General features: G+C 37.3%; 1 protein-coding gene across 3 annotated transcripts in view; it reads right to left on the bottom strand.

The window, feature by feature from the left end:
* Positions 1-76: 76 nt before the first annotated feature.
* LOC111579880 (MAGUK p55 subfamily member 4-like) overlaps positions 77-22,442 on the bottom strand; it is a 32,771-nt gene continuing 10,405 nt past the window's right edge. For 2 of the 3 annotated variants that reach the window (XM_035955887.2, XM_055015597.1), the window contains exons 5-21: positions 22,145-22,228; positions 21,926-22,057; positions 13,407-13,488; positions 13,234-13,319; positions 13,059-13,130; positions 12,013-12,209; positions 10,627-10,685; positions 9,690-9,707; positions 7,680-7,721; positions 7,573-7,593; positions 7,137-7,175; positions 5,494-5,661; positions 4,907-4,987; positions 4,487-4,580; positions 4,272-4,380; positions 2,655-2,789; positions 77-711 (exon numbers count right to left, since the gene is read on the bottom strand). In XM_035955887.2, the coding sequence (XP_035811780.2) occupies positions 529-711; positions 2,655-2,789; positions 4,272-4,380; positions 4,487-4,580; positions 4,907-4,987; positions 5,494-5,661; positions 7,137-7,175; positions 7,573-7,593; positions 7,680-7,721; positions 9,690-9,707; positions 10,627-10,685; positions 12,013-12,209; positions 13,059-13,130; positions 13,234-13,319; positions 13,407-13,488; positions 21,926-22,057; positions 22,145-22,228 (1,602 nt within the window). In that variant the 3' untranslated portion in view covers positions 77-528. Of the gene's footprint in view, positions 712-2,654; positions 2,790-4,271; positions 4,381-4,486; positions 4,581-4,906; positions 4,988-5,493; positions 5,662-7,136; positions 7,176-7,572; positions 7,594-7,679; positions 7,722-9,689; positions 9,708-10,626; positions 10,686-12,012; positions 12,210-13,058; positions 13,131-13,233; positions 13,320-13,406; positions 13,489-16,531; positions 17,816-19,181; positions 19,483-21,925; positions 22,058-22,144; positions 22,229-22,442 lie in introns of those variants that run through there. The other variant, XR_008603331.1, reaches the window with a different exon arrangement.

The raw sequence follows: 22,442 nt of genomic DNA, 5'->3' as shown, positions 1-22,442 counted from the left end.
AAGCTAAAATCAAACTTTATTTTTTCAGCATGCATTTTAGGGGTGGTGGGAGAAAAACAAACACCGAACATCAACATTATGAAAAATTGTGATTTATTGAATGAAATCTAAAGTGCAGCTTTTAACAGAAGAAATGAGGCAACATGAGACACTTGGCCTTTATTTAAGCTAACTTTGTAGCCTGAACATTCCTCAGAATTTAAGATAATTAGAAGCTATTTACTACCGTTGTTTATCCTGACAACACTGAGAATGAATCGAGGGCTTCCTGACTGGTTATTCAAGCAAGTTTACTTCAGCCGTTGAGGTTAAATATTTGCTAACACAATTTAAGATTTTTGTTGCAAACTTTCAGGAGTATTTTTTTTACATTTCTGTGCTTATCTTCTCCTCATTCTCATTCATTTTTTTTCTTTCCCTACTTCCAGGTTGCCTCTTCATCTTCCTCTTCCATTGCCTTAACCCTTGCTTTCACATTTCCCTCATTCTTTTCCATATGTGGTTTAATTTTCCTCTCCTGGGCTGTTCCTACTCGGTTCGGCCCCAGCTAACAGGAATCCACTGTGGTTCGTTCTGGGCCTGCTGGATGATGGAGCAGAGCTGAATGCAGGCGTCCTGGAGGTCGTCGTTTACAAGAACGCTGTCGAAAAACTGCCTGTACTTCGCCTCCATCAGCTGGGAGGCCTCCTCCAGCTCCACAAAGTCGTCTTCCTGCCAGGACATAAAAGGTAAGATGAGGCCGACTGTAGTTCTAAAACTATTCACCCTTCTTGGAGGTTTGACCCTTTTCAACATGGAATCATGGTCACTTTAATTTGTCTTTGTTTGACAAGAATTTACAAAAAATGACTCTTTCATGTGAAACTGAAAACAGATTTCTACAAAATAATGCAAATCTATTAAAAATATAAAATGTAAAATATGTGATTCCGTAAGAATTCACCCTCTTTAAGTCAATATTGAGTCGATGCAGCTGTGTTGGTCTCAGTCAGTCTTGAACATTTGGATGCTGCAATTTTACATGTTTCTTCTTTATAAAACTGCTCAAACTTTGTCAGGTTCCACAGGGATCATGAAGGAACAGAACCTTTCAATTCCAGTCACTAATTCTCAGTTGGATCGAACTCTAGGATCTGATCGAGCAACTCCAGAACTTTCACCTTGTTGTCTTTAAACCATTTCTGTGTAGCTTTGGTTGTTGGCTTCAGGTTGTCCTCCAGGATTTCTCTAGACTTTACAGCATTCATTTTACCCTCGAACTTTACAAGCCTTCAAGGACCTGCCGCTGAGAAACATCATGATGCTGCCACCACCATGCTTCACATCATGATGCTGCCACCACCATGCTTCACTTCATGATGCTGCCACCACCATGCTTCACATCATGATGCTGCCACCACCATGCTTCACATCATGATGCTGCCACCACCATGTTTCACATCATGATGCTGCCACCACCATGCTTCACATCATGATGCTGCCACCACCGTGCTTCACATCATGATGCTGCCACCACCGTGCTTCACATCATGATGCTGCCACCATTGTGCTTCACATCATGATGCTGCCACCATTGTGCTTCACATCATGATGCTGCCACCACCATGCTTCACATCATGATGCTGCCACCATTGTGCTTCACATCATGATGCTGCCACCACCATGCTTCACATCATGATGCTGCCACCACCATGCTTCACATCATGATGCTGCCACCATTGTGCTTCACATCATGATGCTGCCACCACCATGCTTTACATCATGATGCTGCCACCATTGTGCTTCACATCATGATGCTGCCACCACCATGCTTTACATCATGATGCTGCCACCATTGTGCTTCACATCATGATGCTGCCACCACCATGCGTAACAGTGTGGATGGTGTGTTTGAGATGATGTACAGTGATTGGTGTCCATCAAACATAACGTTTAATTTGAAGGACAAAAACTCCATTTTGGCCTCATCACACCAATGCACCTTCATCCAGTTGACTTCTGAGTCTCCCACATGTTTTCTGTGAAGCTCTTGTCAAGATGAAATACGAGTTTCTAACAGTGACTTTCACTTTGCCAGTCCCCCATAAAGCTTTGACTAACTGTTGTTGTGTGAACAGTCTCTTCCATCTCACCTATTAAAATCTGTAACTCCTTCAGAGGAGTCATAGGTGTCTTGGTGGCCTCCCTCACAAGTCTCTTTCCTGCTCAATCACTTAGTTTCTGAGGACAATCTGCAGATTTATTCATGTTCTATATTCCTTCCATTACTTAATGATGGATTTAACTCTTTATAATAATCTTTTCATAGAGTTTCTTTGAGTATCCTTCAGTCTTCATGGCGTAGTTCTATCCAGACGTACCACCAGAGACTGGACCTTCCAGAAACAGGAGTCTTTATACTACAATCATTGAGACACATTCACTGACCTCAGATGATTTTAATTTCACTAATTGTGTGACTTTTAGCACCAATTGGCTGCACCTGTGTTGGATTATATGAGTCCTTTAATGGGGTGAAAACTTCTGCAATCACTTATTTTGCATTTTATATTGATATTACTTTGTAGAAATCTTGTAAAGCTATAAAAAGTGTTGTTGTTTGCCCTGCAATGTGATGCAGAACTGTAATTTTGAGAGGAGGTTTGCTGTATTACTGTGAAAGCTCTGTTGATGGTGAAGTTGGTGATGATTCTGGCGTCTCTCCGGGTTTGTCTCAGTCTTTCTGGACTCGGAGCTTTGACAAAAATCACAAAGGGTTTCAGTTTCTTCGTCCTCAAAAACTGGATGCTCTGAAAACCAAACAATCACAAAAGGTTTTTGGTCAAATTTGTCTCAGAGAACTTTACTATTTGCAAAACGTGACTTCCACATCATGTGACAAATCTGAGGTGTATCTATGTCATAGGCTGTATGTTAGCACTGACTGGCTTCTCAACAGGTGAAAAAGGTCAACTCTTCAATAGATACTGACATGAAGTTCCCCCAGTTGATTATTTGCAATACAACAATGATTTGTCTGTCTTAAATGTTTCCTGAAGTTGTACATTTAAATATGCAAATGAGCCATTATACACGTAAAAATGTCCTAAATTGCATTAACTTCCAGAATGCAAACCTCAACATTGAATTACATTAACTTTAAGAATTGCTGTTTGATTTTGTTGACATATGAGAAGCCATAAATCAGAAAATAGTTTCAACAGGTACAAAAAAACATATTTTCAGTATGCTTTAATGAATACAATGTTCGATAAATCAGGCTGTGAATGATATATGAACAAACCACTCTGTAAAAAAACCCATCAAAATGTAGACAGAATAGAAAATAAGGAGTAGTTTGGTGTATGGAAATGCTACTGAAGTGAAGATGTCTGGCTTACATGAGGAGAAACTTTGAGAAAACCACCTTTACAGATGTGTTTTGTAAAATTCGCCATTTGTTTTTCATATAAAATCTGTATTTTAATCATTAAACATCGCTATGAAACTTGACCAATTGATAACTTCCATTGAGAAAACTATATTAATCTAAACTTTCCTGAAATGTAAAGTCTAAGAAAGCAAATGAGGCAAAATCTCATAAAATGTGCATTAATTTGCGTTAATGTCCAGTCAAACTGAGTCAACGCCTCAATGGAAAATCACCTTTTGGAAGTTTTCTTTCCACTGGTTTGTTATGAAACAAAAATATACCAATATTGACCAGTGCCTTAAAAGAACTATGTTGTTTCCTGTATTGTTTTGCCTTGACCAACCCTCTTGTTGTACTCATTTATGGGCACCAAAAAATATTGTTTCCTTGTCTGAAAAAAATCCCAAAATTCAGCAAAAACTTCCCCAAATTTCTGGAAAATTGCAAAACATTTGGGAAGAAAATTCCGATGATTCCTTAAAAGTTTCCCTTAAAAGTTTTATTTTAAAAAAATCCCCCAAATTTGGCAAGAAAATCCTTGTTAATATTTTCAAAAAATGAGTAAAAATCTTCCAAAAAATCCTAAAAATATCCAAAATGATTACATATATATATCAGTAAAACTTCTAATATTTTCTTTAAGAACATTCACAAAAAAATCAATGGTTGATTTTTTTTTTTGTGAATGTTGTCAAGAAACATTTTTAACGTTTCTTTTGTCCACCAAAAAAAGTTCAAAGATTTCCCATAAATGTTGAAAATGTGGACATCAACAGTTTCACTGTGAAAATATAATTTTTTCCCCACATTTTCAAACTTTAAAATGGGTCAATTTTGACGACACGAGGGTTAAACTCACATGTGGTTCAATATCAATGATACACATCCGTCCTCGTTTCAGGACTTCGTCGATGGCGTCGGTGCTGGTCCCGTACAGCTGACCTTTACTTTCCCCATATTCCACAAATCTGAACACAAACAGACACACAGTTAGAGATAAATATTCATTAGATACAACACTGTAGACATAAATAGTCATAATAATAGTATATAATAGTATATAATAAAGCTCACCTGTGGTTACAGACCAGGTACTCAAACAGCTCCTTGGTAACAAAGTGATATTCTCGACCCGACTGCTCCTCTGGTCTGATTGGACGAGTCGTATCTGGAGGAACAGAGCGACAGTTTTCCAGGTAATAAAGGTGTTTAATCATCAGTGATGGTGGTGAGGACAGTCCAGCTCTAGAAACTAAAACCTAAACGGGTTGTTTCTGAACATTATTCTGTCAGAGTGTCTGGAGGCCCATAAATACGAGAAAAGACCATTCACTGGGTTCTTTCCTTTCTCCATGGATCAGAAAGTGTCTCTGAAGGAGCTGTTTATTGTTTAGTTTATTGCTACCAATCATAAAAAATGAGAGGAGCAGCTTTTATTGTAATTTCTCTCTGAGCATTTTAAACACATATGTTTTCATGTTGTTTGTCTCTTACGAGGGACGGGACTCTGGAAGGTCGAAGGGTTCAGTTTGATGAGTCTCTTCCTCAGTTCGTTCACTCCGACTCCTGGAGCTCCTTCACAGAGGGACAAACAACACAGGAAGGGGTTTAATTCACTGATAAATAATAATACATCACAATTATAAAACACACTGGAGAAGAAACATGTTCAAACACTGAAGAAATTATACAAAAAGTTGTACTGAAAAATAATATTATCACATGGTCAGATGCTCCACCAAATAATTCAAAGATGGACTTCATACTTTAAATTCAGTAAATCTGTGAAATTCATCAAACAGGGCTGAAATATCCTGATTTTTAGCTCCACTTTGGACATTTCCAATAACTCGGTTGCATTTTGTTCATTATGTCCTGCCTTGTATATGAAATAAAAAGGTTTTCTATTGGATATGTATGCATATTTTTACTGCAGATGTTTATCAGTTATCTGCCTCCTTCATTACTAATAACTGGAATCGACCCTAAAAAACACATTGATCGATCCGGATCCTGAAAATGTAAATGTCTACGTTGGACAGGACTTAGAGAACAGACTCTCCGATTGGCCGGTTTCTCACCGACGAGGATGATGAGGCGGTGGTTCTCCTGCGGGGGGCGCTGGTACAGAGCCACCTCCTCGTATGGAGTGTTCAGGGCGTTGCTGTTGGGCGAACAGGTGGTGCAGGACTGACGTCGCTTCCTGTAGGACGTCCTCCTCCAGAGACGGAAACTCCGCCGGAAACCAGCTGACGAAAGCCAAGAAATATTGCCAATCCAATCATGAACGAATCTCTTTTTTAAATATTAAACTGCCTGACACACCTTTCCTATTAATACAGTTTTAAAGAAGCTTTACAGGCTGGAATTAATGGTTTATTACTGATTAATAAAATGTTTGAGAGATTTATAGATCATTAATAACAACAATTTTTGCCTTTAAAATTGAAGCAAATCCTCATCCAGTTCTGTATTAGTAGACAAATGGTTAAACTGTAGTAGGCTGTAATTGATAATAAATTATTTTGCCAATTAATTTGGGTCCAGATGTCCTGCAGATGTTTTTCCACAACATAAGTGGCTCATTAATGTGATTTCCCTGAACTCTTTAGGAGTTTCCTCAACTTTTTCTTATTAATTGTTTAGAAAACAGTCGTAAATCATTAATAATGCTAATTTTAATCACAGAATAAATGCTTTAAAGGTATCATACTGTTTTTAATTGGGTCTTCAGATGCAAATAACTTTAAAATATAGACATTAACATACAATCACAAACCAAGCGAAGAAGCCTTGAGGCAATGGAAGGATGTAATCAGTCTTTGATGGTGGATATTTTTGCTAATTAATGATAAAGAAATCTTTTATGACAGCCTGGTATCCTGAAATAGTGAATAAAAAACCCGCTGAGACATTTTGTGAGTCAAAACTGTGCTTATTTTTGCTTTTTGTGTGTCATTTTCATAGATGGTATCTATAAAAGATGGACTGAAAACTGAACCAAGTGTCTCAATACATCTAACAGCCAGCAGGGGGCGACTCGTCTGGTGTCTGAGTGTATAGAAACATTAATTAAGAGAACATTAATCTACTTCTCAGATGATTTGTTACCATAGAGAAATGAGAAATGAGTTGAAATACAACAAAAATACACATTTTGCTGAAACAAAAGCTCATTAAAATCATATTTTCTCTTCTAAGCGGCAGTTTAACTCCATTCTCGTAACGTCCACCAACATATAGAGCTGCAACGATTAATTTTTTATTTGTCAACTATTGAATCAATGTTTTGGTAATCAATTTGAGTATGTTTTATAAGGGAAAAGAAAAGGCATATAATGGTTTGGCAATGGGCCCAATATCGAGCCCTGAGGAACTCCACAAGTAGAGCTACAATGATTAACCAATTATTTGTCAACTAATAAATTATTTTCATAATTAGTTAACCAGTTTGAGTAATTATCCAATGAAAAAAAATCTAATTCTCTGATTCCAGCTTCTTAAATTAGAACATTAACTATTTTTTTAGGATTGAATATCTTCGGGTTGTGGACAAAACAAGACATTTGTCATTTTGGACTTCATGAAACAATAACTGAAAGTTTTCACCATTTTCTGACATTTTATCGACCAAACAACAAATCAATTAACCAAAGCAGTAATCGACAGATTAATTGACATATTAACAAGCTATCTAATTATGCGATTATTGGATGCGTCTTACCGAGGTAGATTCCTTCAGTGATATCAGAGTCAGCCTCATCTGAAGGAAAGAAACGTTCGCACTCTTCATTTTGTGTTCAGGAATTAAACACATTTGATCTGTCTGAACACTAATTTTCATTAAGCACACAAGGAAACAGTTGAAATTTACTGTGAGGGATCTAAAATGCAAAATAACAATCAAAGAAGACGTGGAAGTGCTGCATTAAAAGTATGCATTAAATAAACCAAATCCCAAAGTCTTCTCAGGTTTATATTACCATTAACTCCACATGCTTGTTATTCATTTCTGTTGTGAAGCCTGAAGTGTGTTTGCGTCTGTGTCGCTATTAACACCATTTAGATTCTATAAACTTTAGGCTAAATGTTTAAAAACAGCACAAAGCATCAAAGCTGGTCAACAGTTTTTCTCTGCAGACATACACAGACTTACCTACCAAAGTTTATTTCTTCCAAAGCTGCAGAAAAGAGAGAAACAACGGTCACTTCCTTTGTTTTAAAGCAGAATCGTGAGCTTAAACCAGTGTTTATGATGTGTTTTTACCTGTTACGTTGCGTTTATCGTCGCCATGTTGTGGATCATCCTCTGAAAGCAGATAAAAATGGATGTTTCGGTTAGTTAAAGCTCGCTTCCACATAATCTGGCTTTAATATAGCAACTAAACTGTACCACAGAAGGTTACAACACTCACAAATACAATCGCCACATGGTTTTTAATGTTGTTGGACAGTAATAATAATAATATGATTTAAGGACCAGCAGGACATAAAATATGGGTTTTAGCACCCAAAGCTGCTCAGGTTAAGTAACACTATGCATCTATTTAACATCAATGTTCAGTTTGGAGACCTGGAGACGCCTTAAACCAGCTTAAAAGACTCAGTACAGTTTAGACAATAGTCGGTTTGAACAATTTAAGAATTAATTTCAGGATATTTGCTGTCCTTTGGCTGAGAAACACCTGATTTAGCTGCATTTTGATTGAAAAAAGGTGCTTTTTTTCTCAATTACATTCATAATGACTTTTAATTTGTTGAAAACTGACTATAAACATGATTTTGAATTAGATTCAGAGGTTTGCGTCAGGAAATAATCAATATTTAGATGTATGGTTCCACACTCAGCCATATTTTACACAAGGTTAAACACATTTAATGCCTAAAGAGCCCATATTCTGCACATTTACAGGTCTATAATTTTATTTTGGGGGTCTACTAGAATATGTTTATGTGCTTTAACATGATAAAAACGCATTATTTTTCTCATTATGTACATTCCTGCAGTGTTTCTTCTCAGCTTTAATTTCAGCTCCCGTCTCTTTAAGGCCCAGTCTCCTCTGATTGGTCAGAAGGGGTTATGCAAAGGTGTGGTGTGGGATTTGTAAGTTAGCAAACCATTAACATGAGCAAAAAAACATATCACCCAGAAATCAATCTATCAACCTCCTGAACAGAGAGAGTTCTCTTCCTGAAAATGGAAGGAACAGCAGCAGCTTGTTGGTTTATTGAGCAAAGCTCCCCATTTAAAAGAGCCGTAAAACCAGGATTCAGACAGTCAAGGTAAAATATGCCATCTTTGTAGTATTCTGAACTGAAAAACTGAAAAGAGAAGGAGTTTTCTTCCTGAAAACGGCAGGAACAGCAGCAGTTCATTGGTTTTCAAAGCAAAATTGCCCATTTCAAAGAGCCCTAAAACCAGGATTTAGACAGTCAAGATAAAATAAGTCTCCTTTGCAATATTTTGAGCTGAGAAACTGAAAATAGAGAGAGTTTTCTTCCTGAAGGGAGTGGAAACAGCAGCAGCTCATTGGTTTTCAGGGCAAACAGGCTGTTTGCCCTGGTGTTGACCCCAAGATTTATACAGATGTGCAGAAGTGAAGCATGTTTGCAGTATTTTAAGCTGACAAATTAAAAGCAGAGAGAGTTTTCTTCCTGAAAATGGCGGGGACAGCAGCAGCTTGTTGGTTTATTGGGCAAAACTCCCCATTTAGAAGAGCCCTAAAACCAAGATTTAGACAGCCCAGGTAAAATATGTCATCTTTGCAGAATTCTGAGACGAAAAACTGAAAACAGACAGAGTTTTCTTCCTGAAAATGGCAGGAAAGGCAGCAGCTTATTGGTTTTCAGAGCAAAATTGCCAATTTAGAAGAGCCCTAAAACCAAGATTTAGGCAGTCAAGATACAATAAGTCTCCTCTGGAGGATTTTGAGCTGAAAATCTAAAAATAGAGAGAGTTTTCTTCCTGAAGGGGGCTGGAGCAGCAGCAGCTCATTGGTTTTCAGGGCAGAATGGCCCATTTAGAGCAGACCTGACCCCAGGATTTATACAGTTGTGCAGAAGTGAAGCATCTTTGCAGTAGTTTAAGCTAAAGAACTAAAAGACGTGAGGTGAAGTGGACACACTGAAGGAAAAGACGATCCCATAAAAGCAGAATATGAGCTCTTTAAGGCTGCATTCAGATGAAATAACAACACCAAAACAGTCACAAAACCCACCAAAATCACATGAAACCATACTAAATTGTTACATTAAATGAGTAGAAACAACCACTCACCATTATCCGTCATCGACACTGACAGCAGGATAACAGAAGGAAAAGAAACACAAATATGAGGAAAATGCCGACTAACTTCTCTTCAGTGGGTGAATGAAAGTACTCTGAACTACACATGAGAGTGTGGAAGCTTCACAAGACATGAGTTCCAATGAAAATATGTTTATTTAATTTTGGGAGGCTATTTTCTACTTCTCCACCATGCATAAAATTAGGCTATATGACGAATGCACTTTGACACTGAGGCAGCGTAATATCATAAACTTCCTTTTAACTCATAAAATCAGAAACAAAAATCTAATATTCTTGCTGCTAACTGCTGTGAAACCAAACAGAAGAACAAAGCCAAGACTCTGTGGTGCAGAAAGCAGATTTCTTATTACTCATATTCTCATTTAAAGGAATAATATTGAAAAAAGTGAAATCAAGTGCTTTTCAAATGTATTGTTTGTTAAAAAAAAAAAAAGAAAAAAAAGTCAGCCTTTTCCCCCCAAAAAACATGGTTTACTTCACACACTGCAACTACTAACGCCACACTGTAGAAATGCTTCAATGTAAGAACAAATACTGCAGTAAAAGCTCTCAGTCCAGTTCATCAGCTGGTTTGTCTACCAGAAATAATCAGAAATGGCATCAAAATTAAAGAGAACCTCTGCAAAGACGGCTTAAATATAGTTCTAGATGCTGCATTTGTTATTTTCCGAGTTTATTTTGTAAAAATTAAATGTTTAACTGTGATAAAGTACCACATTAATACACATTATACAGATCAGCCACAAAATCAAAACCCCTGACAGGCAGAAAAACACTGATCATCTCATTATAATTCAAAGTTCTGCTGGGAAACTTTCCGTCTTCCTCCAAACTCCACATTCACAACAAACTACACAATATCAAGGTAATAATAATAATAATAATAATAATAATGAGTCCTCACAGGGTCTGATACAGGTATGAACCTGTAACGGTTGACGCCACCACTGTTCCTTCTGTTTGCTGTAAAAACAGAGAAAAAATGTGTAAAAATGAGTAAATAAGATATGAAAAATGCAAGAAAAAGAAGTGCAGGGTGTAAGAGAAGCACTTGGATATTTCACTTAAGTAAAAGTACTAAAATGACCATCTAAAAATATTCTATTACAAGTAAAAAATCTGCATGTATGATCAGCTTTTTGTAAAGTTCTCAGGAGTTTGTGCAGTAAAATGACTCCAGTGATGTTGTCCAGAAATCTAACATAGTTGGAAAGTATAAATGATTTATGAACAGTCAGTTGAAACATGCAAAAACAGTCGTATATCTCTTTAAAATGTGTTCAGAACGGTAACAGTGACAGAGTTTCTCACTGTGTTGTACTGTTCCAGTTCAAACCTACCATTATTAATATTTTGTCCATTTAAAACACTATACAGCAGTTTTTTTTCTGTGTATACAAGAATCTGTGCAGTATTGGTATTTTCCTGCACATATAGAATAAACCTGTGCAACAGTATATATTATTTCCTGCATTTAGAGGAATCTGTGCAACTTCAGAACTTCTACATTCAGTACTTTCACATATTTGTTGTTGATTTTGGCACTGATGTTCTGACATTTTTGCACAATACTGAACTGCAGATTTCCCCTCTGTGGGATCTGAGTATTTACTTACTTAATGACTTATTTATTTACTTACCTATTTATTTATTTCCTTATGTACCTACTTATTGACATATTTACTTATTTACTTATTTCTTTGTTCATTTATTTACTTATTTACTTACTTACTTGTGTACTCATTTATTTACTTACTTATTTCCTTCCGTTCTCACTTATTTACATATTTACTTACTTATTTAGTTACTTCTTTATTTATTTAATTGTTTAATTATTTATTTAATATTACTTAATTATTTACTTACTCAATTATTTATGTATTTCGGTAATTATTTTTATATACTTACCTATTTACTTATCTAGTTATTTACTCACGTATTTACTTAGTTGCTTATTTACTTACTTATTTAGTTACTTTTTTAAACTTATTTATTTAGTTACTTGCTTGTTTACTTGCTTAATTACTTATTTACTTACTTAATTATTTATTTACTTATTTATTTATGTATGTATTTATTTATTTACCTGCTTACTTATTTGCTTATCTACTTATTTACTGACGTATTTACTTACTTGATTACTTATTTACTTACTTATTCATTTACTTACTTGTTTACTTACCTAATTACTTATTTACTTACTTATTTATTTATTTACTTAGTTACTTATTTACTTGCTTATTTCCTGACTTATCTACTTATTTACTGTGCAGCTTTCGTTTAGTTTCACCTCTTCAGCATGCTTGCGGAGGGGATGAGCCCAGCGCAGGAGGCAGCACAGGGCAGCTTCCTCGCCTGCCACCAGTGAGCGTCCGACTGGTCCACCACCTCCAGCAGGTCTCCTCGGCTGAACGCCATCCCAGCGTCCGGACAGGGGATGCAGGCGTCCTGCAGGGGGCAGTAGTCCACCATCGCCTTCATGTACACCTGGAGACAGACAGGCACAGAGACAGGAGGGGAGATGTCATTTATCCTGATTTATTTGCAGAGTAGAGAATATAAATTACATATTTGCAAAGACTCTCGCATGTACAAAAGCTCTGTTTTCACCACATCAAGTCAGATATAGATTAATTGTAAGTACAGAGTGCAGGAGAGGCAGGAAGTTCAAGGTAAGAGAAACTGCATCAAATAAAATAAAACAAATTAAAATAAAATAAATACAAAAAATGTAATCCTATATTAAGGGACTGGAAAACTAAAAAAATCGGTATCAATCATTTCTGATTCCACAATATTTAATGAAATATTTAAATGTGAAATAAGTTCTACAAATAAAGAAACACACAAATCTGTAGTTTATTAGAGTTATAAGCTAAAGACATCAGACTAGAGGAGTTGTTTGTAATCTATTATTTACTTATTTAGTTATATTCTTCCTAATATATTTACTTACTTATTTATATTTTTACTTATTTATGCACTTACTTATTTATATTTTTGCTTATTTATTTAGTTTCTTACTTACTTATTTAATTTCTTACCTACTTATTTAATTACTTATTTACTTATTTTTTTAACTTACTTTTTTAATTATTAATTTGCTTACTTACTTACTTACTTATTTGCTTATTTACTAACCTACTTATTCATTCATTCATTCATTCATTCATGTATTTGTTAATTCCATAAAGTTTATAGAACCTTTGAAAGTGAATTTCCTCACTAACGGCGGTTTGGTATGTGACTGTAGCTTCACCAGGACACAGTGATCATGTGATTCAAGGTGTATTTATTATTCTTCATGATGAGAAATGAGGTGCTTGAGTTTCTTACCGGCTTCTGGTTGCTGCTGATCTGACCTGGATTAGGAATGACTTTAAACAGGATGGTGCCGTGAGAGTTGGTCTGACCAAGAGAAAAATACACAAAAACCTATGTAGGAACCAGGTTTGTATTGAAAAATAGCGTAACTTAAGCATCCTGCGGTTCAATGAGCTCTTCTTCCTACCAGTATCTGGATGACCTCTTCTGGCTCCAGGCCTCCCACTGGGTTTCCATTCACCTCCACTAACAGATCACCAGAATGCAGGAGTCCTAACACCAAAACAAACACACCCATGTTCGTCCACCATGTTGCACATTTACATCTCTTTAGCCGACAGTTTTACAGATTTATCTCACCGCTACGATCAGCCAGACCTCCATGAATCACCCTGGCGATGTAGATCTCTCCTGTCTCCTCGTTTCTCCTTATTGTCGCCCCCTGACAGACAGAAAAGTTATTTAAGTTCAACAACCTTTAAGAACCACAGCAGCAGAAGCTACCAGATTCTAGTACAACTCAGTATGAAAAAGTGGAAGAAGATGGGAATAACAATAATGAAGAAAGGATGCAGACTGAGATTATGATGAAAACAAACAAAGAATGCAAAACCTGAAATCCCTTAACAAGTAGACAGCCTCGGCGATGTACAACCTTTTGTTTTAGTCTTTTATCATACTTAGCCACCATATGCCACCAAGAAAAAACACATAAATCAACTGTACTAAGAGTCGACAACCACACTAGTAGAGTGTCTTTACAGATCCTCCTGTGTGGGACAATAAAACACCAAATGTTGCTGCAAAACATCCAACAGTTGTGCTGTTATTCCACTTTAAACCACATGGGTCAACCAGCCGATGGTGGTAAATGAAACATCTATGGACTACAACACTGGTCAGGTTTCATTTCCTGGGTATTTTATGCCAATCAATCCAATAATTATCAAGACATTTCACTAAAAAAAACAAATGATTAAGGATCACCAAAGCAAATAGACTCAATCTTTTAAGGAAAAATGACTGTCCAAATGAAATATTATTGCAAGACTTTGGATGGTTGAGATATTTTAGACTAGAACAAAGCGGTGAACCAACAAATCCACAGGAAAACAAGAACCAAGCAGTTAATGCAGCTAAAACCGCAATGGGAAGCTTTAGAAGGAAATCATGAAATTCTGTAAATCTGTAAGAAAAAATATCCTGGAATATTGGAAAAATATCCTGCACAAATCTGTCAATCCAGTGCCAAGGAAACTCTAAACACAGCTTAGAAAGAATGACAGAAATGGATTCAAGCAAAATTTCTGAAACATTTGTAGCACTTGCAAATGGTAATAGGCTACCATTAGTTGGGCTATGGGCTAGGATGTGATTAGGTTTGGCTCTGGGAGCTGTGTGAAAATTAATGAAGACAAAACACAGAAATTAGTTTACTGGTAATGTATTAAAAATAATCAACAGAAAATACTTGAATATATCAAGGCAAAAACAATGATCAAAATAATAATACAAAATACAAAACAATAACAGAAAATCTGAATCAGAAAATCAAAAAAAAAAAATAAAAAATCAACCTTCACCTGTCCTTCAATCAATCCAATTAAGAATAAGCAGCTTCACTTTCAACAATATAAAGTGACTATGTGCTTAGTTCAATTATCAATAGTCCACTGACAATTCCTGGTTGAAGTGAACGATAAGCTGATTCAATAAACAGTTCCAACAAATTCCTACAAATTCCAACAAAGTCCAACAAATCCAACAAAGTCCTACCACACCATTCTGGAAGGGATGAAGCTGTGGGGCTTTAGACCTGCCAATGAGTGGGGTGGGTGAAGGGGTGAAACGTGTCAAACGGTTTTCCAGTTTGGTTCAGGGTAGCTCGCTATCAGTTCAAGCCTAACCTGTTCAGCAGACAGGCTTCATAATTATCATCATCATTATCATCATCATCATTAGTCATTCATCATATTAGTTGCTCACCAATATTCAGTGTTCAGCACAATGTGGGTTCAGGTGGGTGACATCCAGAAATCCAAAAGCAGTTGAAGGCCTGTTAGCATTAGCATGAGTATTATAATGAGCCATGGCATAATATTAACCAACTTCCAACATGCTTAACAGGAGTTTGAACTCACATCCTCTTTGATGCTGTGATATCCAGGTTTCCAGACTTGTGAAAAATGAATGGTTTCCAGAGATGAGTGATGTGGGGTGATCCTGCTGTTCAGCGACTGTCTGTGACTGAATGAAGCTGATGGGCTTCAAACAAAGGAACAGGGGTGGATCCCAGGTGTGAGAGGTGATTGGCTGAGGTGTTGAGAGTGACTGTGAGAAGGTCCAATAATATGGAAGTGACTGACTGCAACTGATTGTGACTGATTGTGACTGGCAGGTGTCTGTTCATAACTATTCCAGAGTGAATGCTACACATTTCTGTCCAATCTTCTTGCTGCCTTGGACCCAGTTTTCCAAACAATATTGTTAGTCAGATTAAAATAATGGATTCAAGTTTCTCACCAATCCTGCCTCCCAAAATGGAATTCCTACACAACTAAACTGCATTGTTATGTTTTGAAATAAATTCATTTCTTCCAAAAATGCAAGACTGACATAATAGGAAAGACTTCCAGTTTGAAGGAAAAGCAAGGTCTGCATAAGGAGATATGTATTCCTTGATTTGGTTTCTTACTAGCTGTTTTGCTACATTTAGTCACCAAAACTAGATGGTTCGGTTGACACTTCTACAACAATAACTACACGTTAGAAGCTTAGCTAAGTTTAGGTACCAAAATTACTTGGTTAGCTTACTGAAAATATTATGTTTTGGCACCAAACTACCACCTTGTTTTGGTTTTATTTCTATCAGAACCAACTCTCCATGCAGTTGATGTATTGATATATGTATGAAAATGTAAATAGAACATATTCTTACACCAAGCACAAAACCATGAGAACATAGTCTTACTCAGACTCACTAAAAAGAAAACTAAACATATCTGATGAAGCATTCTTTAACATGTTTGAAACTTTTCTCAAACATTTTTTGAATTTTCAGTGGGGATTCCCATGAGTCCCAAAACATGAGTTATTGACTAAAAAATGGGGACGATATAGCAATAAAACAGCAAAAATATGTTAATTTGAAATGTATTCGTGATGCATTGCAAACAAACAATGCCACAGAAAATATGTGTCCTTCAAAATGTATTTGACAATATATCTGCCCAGGTCATTGTTTGGTTTACTGTCATTTAACCTTCCTGATTCCATTGAAACAAAGTATGGAAAGGATGGTTCCTTATTGTGCAGATGACACCCTAATTTACTCTCTCTCGAAGAATCTCAGAGACTCAGTTGTATTCAGTTGTGTTTGGACATTGTGATAAGAAAAACTGGAAAGAATGAAGTGGAGCTGATGAGCAGAGTGATAACTGAAGGACAGTTGGATGAAGTGGGAGTAAAATGTAATTTCTTTTTACCTTTCAAATTATTTGCTTTTTTCTCTTTGAGTGACCGTTCCAGGAATGTTAGAACAGAAAAAAAAAGTTCTCTTGGAAATGTTTTGTTTTGTGCTTGTATGTCCAAGAATCTGAGATAAATCTGCTTGTTGTATATGGTGAAATACAACGAATCAACTAATAGTTCCAAAAGTTATACATCAGCGTGGTTCTTCAATATTACTAGACAAACTGGACATATTAAAGTCATATTCTTTTTCCAGTACCAAAGAAGGTAAAAGAGGAGATTGTTTGGTTACTTCTTTTTCTTCGTTTTCTTCTTTGTTGTCAAGCATCCTGTGCTGTTACAGTCCTGTTGTTCCTCCAGATGAGCTCTAGAAACTGTCCCATTGTTGAACCTCACCTGTCCGTTGCTGCCACTACCACAAGCTGCCCTCTGGGGAGCACCGAAGGTTGCCATCATCCTTTTGGATCCTCCATTCAATCGTTTTGGACTTCTAGACATCGCAAAGCCGTCCGCACCTGGGCTAGGAGACGTAGACGAAGAAGAAGAAGAACGAGAAGAAGATGAGGAGGGCGAGCGCTGGTGTGGGTATGGCGTGGGAGGTTTGCGGACTACTTTTGGGGATAATGAGGAGACTCGCGGAGGTGGCGTGGGTTTATTGAGGTGTTTTGGTCTGTTTGGAGGTGATGCTTCATGGTGTTTTTTGGCCACAATGAGCCCCTGGAGCTTGTCGACCACCTCAACGAGCAGGTTGAGCGCCTGGGCATTGTCTTCCACGCTGTCTGTGATCATCCCTGTCGCCGCCATCATTTTCTGGCCGAGGTGGTGAACGTCCTGACTACTGTGCTCCATGCTGCGAGCCACCGTCTGCACAGTTGACCTCAGCTCTTCCACGCTGCACTGTTTGGTGAATTCTGGAGGCTGTGGAGGCTCATTTCGATGAGGATCTATAGAGCAGTAGATCCTTGAATGATTTAGAGGATCTTCTTGGTATTTGCTTTGGAGTCCATGGTGCCTCAGAGGGGTGGGTAGAGTACTAACCCCTTGCTGCCGGGTCGAACGCTGAGTTGCAGGACTAGAAGGCGCAGTACGGACTCTAGGAGGCCTCGTCCCGGGACAAGAAGGGGTTCGTCCGGGTGTAGGAATATTCCTCGATTGGCCCCCTGTAGTGCACTTTTTGTACAAGATGGGAGAGTTGGGAAGGCTAAAACTGTAAGCAGGAACCGGTGGAGGAGGATAAGCGTAGTCATCACTGCTTCCTCCAATAGAGGCACCCTCTTCCCTGTTGAGTTTGGGTCTCTCTGAAAATTAACCACCACAAAAGGAGGCAAAAGAAGACGTTTAATGCTCACAGGAAGGCAGGAAACTGTTAACATGAAGCCAAATGATGGAAAGATGAAAACATGGTGGCAACTGAAGGATGGTTAAGGGGGATTAGTGAACTTGTGAGATGAAAGATGAGGGATGGATGAGCTGGTTGATGTTTTCCAATGTTGATGAATGAAAAGATTGGCCAAACACAGACGTCAAATAACTGGTGGACTAAGCCACCATCGGTTTGTGGTTGGGATGTCCTGGTCAAGTTGTTCTTTCCTTTTGATCTCATGCTGGTCATTTCATATCTTGTTTTATAAGTATTTTTATTGACTAGTGTAGATTGTCTGTAGTACCTGCTGGCGCTACCAGGTACTTATTTACTTACTCAGTGCTGTGACGAGAGTAGGCAAATAATTCCACATTTGTAAGAAGAGAGCAATGTGGGGGTTTAACGAAGTAAAAGGGCACCATGACAAAGTTTTCAATGACATTTAATGACCGCCAGCTACCTAACATATAAAAAACATCTTGCTTTTGTTATCTTTATTATGTGTCTTCAGCTTTTCCAGTGATACTAGCGTGCAAACATTAAAAAAGTGTGTTGAATTATTTTTATCTGTTCAACAATTACTAATTGAAAATGCTGCATATATTAAGTAAATGGAACATTAACAAAGGATTAGGTTCCTACTGATACCAATCAGTTAAAAATTGCTTTGACCGACCCCAATCCTGATATAAGGACCCCTTGTTTGTGGACTACCATTTTGAAGCCTCAAGTTTGGAATTTGTCACTATCTTGGTCTTTTGAAAATAGACATAATATTGAGGGGTGGATCTGACCGAGCTCCAGAGGATACAACAGCAAATAAGGTAGCCCTGCGTTAGAACATCCTTTATTGTTTAATTTGCTCGAAATGGAGCCATAATTTACAAAATTAACACAATTCTGTATTCAAAAAGTCTTAAAGCTAGCAATAGAGATCATAAACTTCTTGGGAAAATGTTTACTGGGTAGTTTTCTCATGTTGCATGTCTTTTTGCAACCAGAGGCGTCAATCCCCTGATGGCTATTAGAAGAAATGCAAGTTTAAGACATTTCTGTGTTGGCTTACTTTTCAGAACTTGAGGTTGCTCAGTTGTTTTTATAGGCTGTTTATCATATAGACAAAGGAAAAAGCAAAAGAACAAATGGACTGATGGAAGCAGGGATGGACTGAATGATGCTTTCATAGATGAATTTCTTCACCGATGCTTCTTTGGTGACGAAATACATTGGTGAGAATGAAGAAATGGACAGATGACTTGTGAATGCATGGAATGACTGTCTCCTCTTCTTCCTCCTCTTACCCATAGAGGCTGCAGGACTAAAGACAGAGGGAGCTGATTGGTTCAGTCTCTTCTTCTGATGTTCTGCAGCTTGCGGACACAAACAGCAGCTTCCTGTTGACTGATATCGGGGGAGGAAGGGGTGAGGCTGGCCTTCCCTGGGTAGAAGTCTGGCGTCACTTTCGTCAACTCGGAGCTCCTCCCCCGACCAGGCCCGCCTCGCCGGGACGAGGCGTTCCAACGTGAGGCGACGGAGACTGTTCCAGCGGCTACGAACCAGTCCTAATCCATCGCCTACACTCCCTCCATGATCCTCTCCTCTCTTTATGAACAAAACATGAGAGTTTTTGTCGTTGGAAAAGAATCTTTGAGAATAAAAACTCTTATCTTCAAGGATAGATTTATGAGGATGCTTCTAAAAGTTGTTGGCCTCATCTGGAAACAAGGGTGCAACTCTCATTTTAGGGCATAACGGTGCGCTATTTTCTTGTAATTCACTTCAGTTTCACTTACATAGCGCCAACAAATGTCATCTCATAGCACTTCACATAAGTAAGGAGAAGACATTACAAATTTTAAACAGAGAAACTCAGAAAATCCAAAGCATCTGTTGTGGATAATTCATCAATCATAATTTTCATACATAGTATACATTCATTTACTAATATTAATAGTCATAATAGTACCAATGATAATGATATTAATTTCTAATATTGTTAGTGATGAAAAGCAAGCTTCCTTTTCTGCCCTCTCCTCCAGGTCAGGCTGACTTTGATTCACTGGAGATATATCATCTTAGGCAATTGAAACCAACAGCTGGTTCAGAAAGCCCCTAAATTTCCTGCCTCAAATGCAAATAGTAGACGACAGTTGGAAGGAACCAAAAACCTCCCCTGTACCAGAAAGGACAGAAAAAAAAAAAAACTTTGGCAGAACTAGTCTCAGGGAGGGCAGCCATCTGCCTTGACTGGTTGGGGTAAGAGTGAGGATAAATACCATGAACACTATGCAACCGTAAACACTACAAAACCTTATATCATTGTCCACAAAAACCCAAATGTTAGTTGTTATTTCTTTTTGTTTTGCTTGTTCTACCTTTGCTATGTGTCTTTTCTTTCCATTTTCTTTTGTGGACACTGATGTAAGACTTTATAGCATATAGCAAGTATACGTTTGTGAGTAAAAGTTTACATCTACTTATAAAGACAATATGCATATGGCTGTTATCAGTTTCCAATGACTCCTATAACTTTGGTTTATTTATTTCAGTTTAACTGCACTAGTTGTGTCAAAAGGAGGGTCAAAGATACAATCAGAAGCTTGTGGACGGAAACCAAAAGTGCCTAGTTGAAGTAAAAATGACGGAGTAAGAAGCAGAGTGGTCTAATCTACAGAAAGTCCAAACTGAGTTTTATATAATTTCTGTTATATTTTATGGTCTAGATTTTAGTGGCAAACTGGTCTAAACCCACAACCCAAATATAGCGTTACAGTGGTGCTTTGACTGTTAGACCATTCTTGAAAACACAAAACTTCGAACCCATTTTTCTCAACAACTACAGAAAGTGGGTTAGACCACTCTGCTTCCAAACTTTTATTGTCCAAGATGCTTCAAAAATGATCCAAAACGTGTCCAAAATGACTTGAAAATGATCCAAAATTATGGAAAATTTTCCAGAAATTATATAAAATGACAAAAAATTTGTTCAGGATGACAACTTTTAGACATGAAAATAGTCTAATATGACTGAAGAATGATCCCAAATCAGTCAGAATTTCTCTCAAATGATTAAAAACGATCCAGAACAACTGAAAATTTGCAGAATGACACTAAATTTGTCCAAGATGCTTTAAAAATCATCCAAAATTACTTAAAATTTGTCTAAACTGACTCAAAAATGATCCAGAATTGCAGAAAATTTGTTAGATATCTTCCCAAAATGATTTCAAAATGTACAAAATAATTTAAAAATTGTCCAAAATTGCTTAAATCTGTTGAGAATGAACTAACAATTACTTAAAATGACTGAAAACTTGCAGAATGATATGAGGGGGTTAGAAGTAGAGTGGTCTGACCCACAAAAAATCTGAACTGAGTTTAATGTAATTTCTGTAATATTTTATGCTCTGGATTTTAGTGACAAACAGGTCTAACTCACAGAAGCCCAAATTTTGCATTACAGTAGCGTTTCGAATGTTAAACCATTCTTGAAAACACAAAATATTGAGCCCACTTTTCTCAAGAACTGCAGAAAGTGGCTTAGACCACTCTGCTTCCAAACCCTTCAAATAGCAAAAGGAAGTTTAACCAAGTACTAGAATTGTTGTGTGTATACTTTTGACCCAGCAGATTTTGTCATATTTCCAGAAAACCTGTAATAAATCCATGAAAGAATCAAAATACATGATTGTTTTTTAGTGATTCCAGCACAGAGAATTCAGAGTTTTAGGAATTGTAGAAACGTAAGACTACCATCATACATTTGGTCTTTACAAGTGTATGGAAACTTTTGTTCACGGTTGTAAATGGGAGTTATGTTGAGAACTTTTTAAAGTACTAGTCGGTGATGTAAGAGTTAATTGGTGGGCTGGTGAGGCTCCATTCTTTCATTCTTGTGCTAAAGAATTTGTTTTGTAACTATAGAGTAGGTAGATTGCAATTACAACTTTGGCAAATGACGTCACATACAATCTATACACATGGGTTAAATGTTTACCAGCAGATCTCTGATGGCGCTAGACTGAAAAAGATGCTTCTTTCTCACCAGAGGCTGGTTGTTCTTCACGAGACAAACGATCCTCATGGCCTCCTCGTCGTCAGGCAAGTCGTCAGGTAGAGGAGGCAGGACGGGTTCGTAGTCCCACTGAGCTACACTGTCGTGGGTCGATAAAAGAGCCTGGCAGGAACAGAGTGAGTCAACATGAGCTTTAACAGAGCATCAGATACCAGGTTTGGAAAGATTATACGTATTTAATGTACAGACGTGGATGTGAGGCGAGCTGAGGAGGCTGTAGAGCTCTCTGGCTTCAGGTGAAGGACGGTGAGTCTTCTGGATTACAGTCATAATCTGACAAACCAACAAAAAGTCCAAATTATGTTAAAACTCTATATTGTAAAAATAGACTATGATTCTTGCAACTGAGGCACCAAAAACATACTGCAAGGTAAAAAAAACAGTGATACCTCATAAATAAAATACATCTTCTCATCATCATTTCTAAGATCAAGTGTATTTTTTGACCTTTTAACATTTAGTGATGGATATTTATATGTGTGGCATT

Source organism: Amphiprion ocellaris, chromosome 11, assembly GCF_022539595.1.
Source record: "Amphiprion ocellaris isolate individual 3 ecotype Okinawa chromosome 11, ASM2253959v1, whole genome shotgun sequence".
NCBI lineage: Eukaryota > Metazoa > Chordata > Actinopteri > Pomacentridae > Amphiprion > Amphiprion ocellaris.
Note: the sequence above shows the minus strand (reverse complement) of the source record. Positions and strands in the feature narration are given on the sequence as shown.